At 34.5% G+C, this 7,821-nt stretch overlaps 1 protein-coding gene across 2 annotated transcripts in view; it reads left to right on the forward strand.

Annotated features, from left to right (window-relative positions):
* The first annotated feature begins 262 nt into the window (after positions 1-262).
* The window catches only part of LOC127844978 (GTPase IMAP family member 9-like), a 17,200-nt gene continuing 9,641 nt past the window's right edge, over positions 263-7,821 (forward strand). The window contains exons 1-2 of one of the 2 annotated variants that reach the window (XM_052375579.1): positions 263-355; positions 7,239-7,272. In XM_052375579.1, coding sequence (XP_052231539.1) covers positions 335-355; positions 7,239-7,272 — 55 coding nt within the window. In that variant the 5' untranslated portion in view covers positions 263-334. Of the gene's footprint in view, positions 356-4,709; positions 4,797-7,238; positions 7,273-7,821 lie in introns of those variants that run through there. The other variant, XM_052375580.1, reaches the window with a different exon arrangement.

Raw genomic sequence — 7,821 nt, forward strand, 5'->3', positions numbered from 1 at the left:
CAAAAAAAAAATGTTTAAAACATTGAACACCGCATTGGGAAACGTAAATACGTATAACCAATTGTTTTATACGCACAATTTCATATTTGTTGACGCATCTCGTGAATTTAAGCTTGTAAATTATTGAGTTAATAATATATTCCAAAGTTCAAATCATATATAAAAAACTTATTGAACTGACTTGTCCAGCTTATGAGCTCTTAATCTGAAATATTTGCGTAAGGCATGATTGGCTGATGTTCTCAAGAGCGTCTGTTCTAAAAATACATCAAACCCAAACCCACAACATAGATAACTTTTGGTTTCTTCAATCCCGTGTGCCGTTCAAAAGCAAATGGCTACAGGAGGACAAGAGGTATTTGTTTTACACAGTTTAACTTAAAATTACATGTAATCAATTTATCGATATAACAATATAGTGTTATTTGTAACGTTTGCATATATATTCGATGTATTTTATAAAAATAGTTTAAGTTTATTTATATTAGTTTTAATCAGCTAAGACTCAAATGCATTTGTGTATGGGTTGTAAAATCTGCTTACACCACACACTGTTTGAACATAAACACTAATCTTAGTTTACATTAAATATTCAAGCAGGAAAGATGTATGGCCAGGTAAAAAAAATCACGTTGAGTGCGCTTGTAACTAAATTTATAACCCACAAAATGAAATGAACTCCGCAAAAGATGTATTTGATACATTTGTGGTTATCGTTATCACTCAATCAATATCAAAGGGATTGATCATTGGCAACATCAAACACCTTTGCCTTAGTCCAGGTGAAACATCAAAGGGTGTAAGGATTTCAGAATGTGGATCACTTGGCTTGTAATGCATAGTTAGAAGCTGCATATGATGTTGACAAATTTATTTCGGGTATGCCATAATGCCTCATGATCTTTCAAATAGTGACCCGATAGATAATGTCAAACGGATTGCGTCTATAAAATGTGGTAGGTTTTTAGTGTTCCGATCGATAATATCAAACGCATTGCGTTTATTAAAATGAAATGAGGTAGATTATTGATTGCCTTTTAACTGCGCGTTAAACAAGTATACGCAAAATTCCTATATTGTTTTGCCCGATGTTTCTATCAAGAACCATGCTTGTTCATTTGATAGCTGTGAGGTAATGCTGAGATCTATACTTAGATTCAACAGGAAACGAACCTTAGGAGACAGGCGAAGCAGTTAAATTTCCCTGTAATGGCTCAGAGCCCCCGCCCTACCCGTCTGAGGAAGCTTCCTGATGACACATGACTGTTATTCCTTTGGGATCTTTTCCCTCCCATATGTATACGGGAAGTAACTGCATCATCGAACATGTTCTTCTGGTTGATTTTTTTTTAAACGAGGGTACATTTTTACTACTTAAACTTGGTGATAGCTCGTCGGGTCTCAAGGTGATAGATCTCATGTTTACTTCAGCAGTAAAGTTTACTTTAATGTTACGCAGCTTCTATCTGACGAGCATCTTAAACTGGAGGACTATTCAGTATTGCACTGAAATGTTAAATACGATAAGTCCTTGTGGTTGCAGACGAAACGTTTCATTAAGTTATTTTGTTATAGAAGTATCTATAAGTACTTTGCCCCCTTCCCCGGGTTGTTGCCAATTACAAACACAGAGTCCAGATTTGATTTTAATTTTGGAATATAATAGATGGCAAAATATACATACCAATTATTACGAAAAACGATGTTCCTGTTTCAGAGATACATATTTTAAATTTCCAAAACTGTATATCAAATCTATAGATTGCATACACAAAAGTAATAAATGTCAGATAAGTATTCGAAGTATACACATAACTTGATTTTCACCATTGTATCTTGAAAAAAAGGACATTATATGGGGTCAACGTTGATAGTAATATGTATCGATAAGATTTATTTGGTAGAACACTTTGTCAAATGTGAAAATATACAAACATCGTATATGGAAAGCATCTTTATTGTCATTGCATGAGGATGTATATCCTTCAGTTTTGGATATAAAAACAAACGAGCGTAACACGCATTTTATCATACCGTTGTAAATAACAAACACGATTTAACACATCAAATATTAACATAATCAAATCTATATTGAAAATCTAATCAACTAATCTAATTATTAATGATAGCAAACGGAAACGATAACTAAAATCATAACAGATCGCACACATTTTACATTACAAAGCTTGCAGCAAAACATTACATCTACACCTTGAAACTATTACATTTCTATAAATTATGGGCTAATGAATACAACAAATTTATTGTCTTTAACGTGTGTAAATTTAAATAAGTGTGTGGCCGTTTTAACGTGATTTCTACCCGATTAAGGCATTTGGATTGCTCGAAGCCTGATTTAAACACAATACAATAACATGTTTTACATGGGAAATATCTGAGACATGCGCTTTCAGAGATTCATTCCATTATTTTGCTTTATTTGTTAGCATATCATATGATCAAAAGAATTAACAGTTTTGAACGTATGGGCATAATTAGAACAAATTTGTTAAAGATAAATATACGATCGTACACACCATATAATAAACCTCTGAATCTTAGTTTTTAGAGGAATATACGAGAGGCGCGAATATTATATTAACCCTTTATTATCACAATCAAAGACGCGAACTAGTAATTTCATCAATAGCTTTATGAAAGTAATTATTGAAGATAAGATCCTTGACAATAGTAAATAAAACTGCACCTTTTTGACAACGATTCAAGATTATTTTTTTTTAACAATTTAGTTTAGTTTTCTCCACCACTTCTTATGAGTTTTTTTTCAGACCTATAACAGAGTTAACGATGCGTTTATTATGACAGCTTTTAAAGATCCCCCATATACAAACTTCGATAGGAACAGCATCCGGAGACTTCGACATTCATTCGCGACGTTCACTTTCTCTTTCTTAACAAACTGGTGGGTGTGTTTTGATGTCTGACTTGAGGCGGTTTCCTTATTGAACACCATTAACGTTCGCTCTATTTGAAATAGTTTATGAATGTCATTTTGAAGAATCGGCTTCATTACCTGATTGATAAAGAACTTGACATAAAGTTAGTTGGTTTGCTGATAAAGCTTATCTAGTTTTTCCCCTATAAGAGATACCAGCCCAATTCAAAGTTATCTTAACGTTGGCATATCAAGGCCAGCATTGTTATTTTGGCGTTGATGGCCAGTATTATCACGAATAATCTTGATAAACCGAAGGAAACCGAGTATCCTATAGCTTTGAAGACATTTTGAATACTCCTATACATTGATTTAGTGTTCTAAATTGAAACAACTACCCGTTCCACTTTATCACTAACCTGTGTACGCATTATGCTAAAAATTAAGAATATCTATGTTGAATCATGTATATTATGATTGCACAAGATAGTGTTAAACAATAGGATTTGGTTTGAAGGCGGTACTTTCTAAACGTGTATACAGATTATGTTCAAATATAAACTGGGACCCTGTCGTATTTGAAGACGTTATTGTCGAACCTTATTTTTAAATCCATTGACCTATATACGCAGTAAAATTAAACAGTAAAAACAAACTTAAAGGAGGATATCCAATGTTGATAAAATAAGCCCATTGGTTTAGGACGTATTGAGTGAATTTAGTTTACGACGACCGATGGAAAACGAACGACGGGCCAAAGGCGCCCATTCCTCAGAAAAAAGAGATACAAAAATAATATATATTCGAAAGCATGTAAGAAAACGTTTGGGGTTTATTGATACATATATTTGTTTAAATATATTTTTGTTTAATTTCAACGAGGTAATCTAAAAAACACCTATGCTTCCGCCGAATTTTTCTTTACCTCGAAGTAGTGACCTTGAGTTTAAGCAAGCGTGAGACCTAGTTACTTCTTTAAACCTGACCCATATGTGTTTTCATGAACCAACTTGAATTAGAAAAGACAATATAAAATATATGCACAGCTTATAAAGATAAACCATGTGACTTAAAGCGTGACCTGAACCTTGAGCCGGTGTGACAGACTGCCTTCTGTATTCATGAAAAAACTTGAATGAGTACAGAATATATACAATATATGCACAGCTTATAAAGATAATCCATGTGACTAAAAGCGTAACCTAAAACTTATCCCGGTATGACTGACTGCCTTCTGTATTGATGACAAAAACTTGAATGAGTATAGAATATATCAAATATATGCACAACGTATAAAGGAAAAACCATGTGACCTAAAGCGTGATCTGGGATAGGGCCGGTGTGACTGGCTGCCTTCTGCATTTTTCTTGAAACAACGTGAATGCGTATAGAATATATACAATATATGCACAATTCATAGATGCTCGACCATGTGACTTTAAGCTTGACCTGACCATTGAGCCGGTGGGGCTGACTGCCTTCTGCTCATTTTCTAAGAACCTAATATTGTAGCCAGGTTTCCCATAGGAATAGAAGATCAAAAGCGGATACCATAATAAAGGCTCGAATATATTACCTTTGCGTATATCCTAATCTTTAACCGGCATGACGGACTCATTCCTTTAACAAACAGCCTAAATGACCTGAATATTGTTTTAAAAAATGAATAGTTATATCTTGTAAGTTGTATTATTTCTTAGAGTAATAAAGTTTCAAGATGAGTATGCACATACATCATAAAATCGTCGTAAATTGCCGCAACAGTGTTAGACTTTGCTGACGAACTATGTTTAACTAAAGCAAACAATAACACCGGGTTATCGTCTGAAGATGAACGGTCTATATTAAACAGATTGTCTATCACTGATTAACGAACAAAATGGCTGCAGCGGGAGTAGAGGTGTTGTATGATTTTAATTTTTCGTTTTCACACGTGTATACGTAAAGATCTGAGGTATGTGACTAACCATTATGTCAACTTAAATTCTGACTGTTGATTGTATATAAGATGTGAACTTGTGTACAATATATACATGTATATACCTTCACAGGTATACATATTTCATTTCATAAACCCATATGTGTTGAGTATGCAATAATATACATACGCATTATAATATATCTGTTAACGATAAATTCGTATTTTTTCTAGCAAATATGCAATTTGTGACTTATTGTGTACACTATGTTATACAATGCAATATTTAATTGGTAATTTTGCTTAGACACTTAAACGCTGATGAATGGACACAAGTTGTCAGCCTGAACTATAATCTCACGTACTACATCTAATACAGATGGTTAAACATTGATGAAATATTCGGTTATGGATGTGAGACAATATTCAACAATATGAACAGTTCAAATGATTATCTTAGCTACTCCTGGCAATGTTTTGATAAAGCAACACGTTTGCCTTTGTGTTCATTATAATCTAACAAATACAATACTAATATACGCTTATCAACATAAGATTTGGTTTACCAAACTGTACAAAAAAAGCTTTATTTTCTTCCACTAATATACGGGACATCAATGGAAACATCTTTCACAACTCTGTATAATACAACTGTCTTTATGTCCAACAGATAATACATATGTATTTCAAAAACGATAAAATGTAGAAAAACTACTCGAAAACTCAACCAGGCATAAAAGCGGTGTTTAATGTCGGCCTTATAGATGTCTAGTTCATTAGAAAAGAACGTTTCACAATAGAAAATTGAATAACCGAGTACTCTTGGAAAAACTATCGAACGGATAAGAAATAAATGTATGTCTACTGATTGATTGCAAATATATCACACACATTGGTCAAATATATTTAAACATGTTTTGGGTTACTTAATATCTAGTGCATATTAAGCAACTTTTCAACAGTATACATTACTATTGATATAAAATTTGAAATATAACATGGTGCGATTAAAACTCTATAGACATTTTCCACGAGTAATCTGTCTATCTTCATTCTTAAATACGAACACTTGTAAAATATTATCAACGATACGCAATATGCCATACTTCTTCCATACTTTATATTAGTAAACATATTAGTGTAGTTGAATCAAATCTTAACATTACAAATAGGGCGCATATATTTATATATACACGCCACGAAAATGCAAATAAATGTACTCTTTTCAAATCATCAATCATTTCCCGTCCAAATGTAAAACAGTTACGGTTAAAGCTGGGTTCCCACTGCCGATCAGATCAACTCGATCAAGCCCGGCCAAGCGGTCGGGTACTGGTCTGATTCGGTCGGCATGAGTGGTCGGGGGCGGTCGGGTAGGTCGGCATTGGTCGGGCTTCCTACCCGATATTTTTTGACATGTCAAAAATATCGAGTAGCGGTCGAGTAGGAAATGGATCGAGAAGCGCACGGGAAGTGGTCGTGTATTAGTCGAGTAGAAGATCGAGTTGATAGTGAAGCAATCGTGTGGCGATCGAATTGACATATTTTACACGACCTTTACCCGATCCGCTCGACCTCTACCCGAGTTATTTTAGATCGCAGCACGATCCACTCGACCTCTATTCGATTTGATGTACAGATTTACTAGACTGCTACCCGACGGCGACTCGACCGTACACGATCACTTCCCGATTGCTATTCGACCATACACGAGCTCTGTACCCGATCCGCTCGACCTCTACCCGAGTTATTTTTGATCGCTTTGTACGACTGTATAACGACCATCATGATTTGGTCGTGTGAAGATCTGGTGGCGATCGAGGTCCACTTGGCCGAGCTGAGATCGTATAGGGCTCGCGTGAAGGTCGAGATGATCGAGCGGAAATCGGAAAGATGGTCGAGTGGACGTCGTGAATGAGTTGTGTGGGGGTCATGTGTTATCGACAAGAGGTCGAGAAGAAGTCGTGTATACCCTTATTAGTCAAGCTTGGTCGGGTTTGATCGGGAAATTTCGATGATTGGGATGATCGAGTTGATCGGATCGGCAGTAGGAACCCACCTTAATGCATGTATGCTACATGCGTGCTAAAGAAATGGAACGCGCGGTAGATAAGGAAGGTAAATTGCAAGTACTTGTATATTTAATGAGATTGTAATGGATACGCTTGCATGGTTGAGTTCTTCTCAGGATGTCATAGTTATTAAATACATTAAACATATATAATAAACTACATGTACCAATGAACTATGAAAATAAGCCTACCAAAATCCTTTGAATGAGTCAAGTGACCGCAATTGTATTACTGAAACACCGTACACAAACAAATAATAATTAACAGCTAGAATTGAACAAAAACAAACGGCCAAACATGTTTCTATTGAAGCTTTATAATGAACGTGTAGTTGAAAAAATCTTTGTTTTAGACGGGCGATGAATGGACTGCACGTCAAACAAACGGTAAGAATTTTTTTATATTGCCATAATATATTACAAAAGTATAATATTTTATGCAATGTTTATAGTTTACAAAAACAAAAGAGTGTGTCGAATGATTACGCACTCGCTTATAATTTGAAAACGCACAGACAATATTTTAAAATCTAACGGTTTGTAGATTTGAAGCAAAATAAACAATTTAGATATTGTTCCCAAAACACCCATTAGAAAGCTTATTTTTTATTAAAAAAAATATATTCATCTGCATTCTGAGGCTTTGGTCCTTTATACGGTGCCTTCAAACCAAACATTTACTATTTAAAATTAAAACTAAAATAAATTGTATAGTGTGTTAATGTCGGTTTAGATTGCAGTTATTTGATCTTTACAGTTCTCTACTGACCATAACTCAATCCCACATACTGTGCAGTTGAGCTATGTATACAAATTCAACATATAAGACATAAATATGATAAACGATAGACCGTGCTAAATATTCCATCGAATAAAGGAATATTTTTGCCTCACATATGAACAGGGGATATCGATACTGCTATATGAGTTTTAATT

Source organism: Dreissena polymorpha, chromosome 9, assembly GCF_020536995.1.
Source record: "Dreissena polymorpha isolate Duluth1 chromosome 9, UMN_Dpol_1.0, whole genome shotgun sequence".
Classification (NCBI taxonomy): Eukaryota; Metazoa; Mollusca; class Bivalvia; order Myida; family Dreissenidae; genus Dreissena; species Dreissena polymorpha.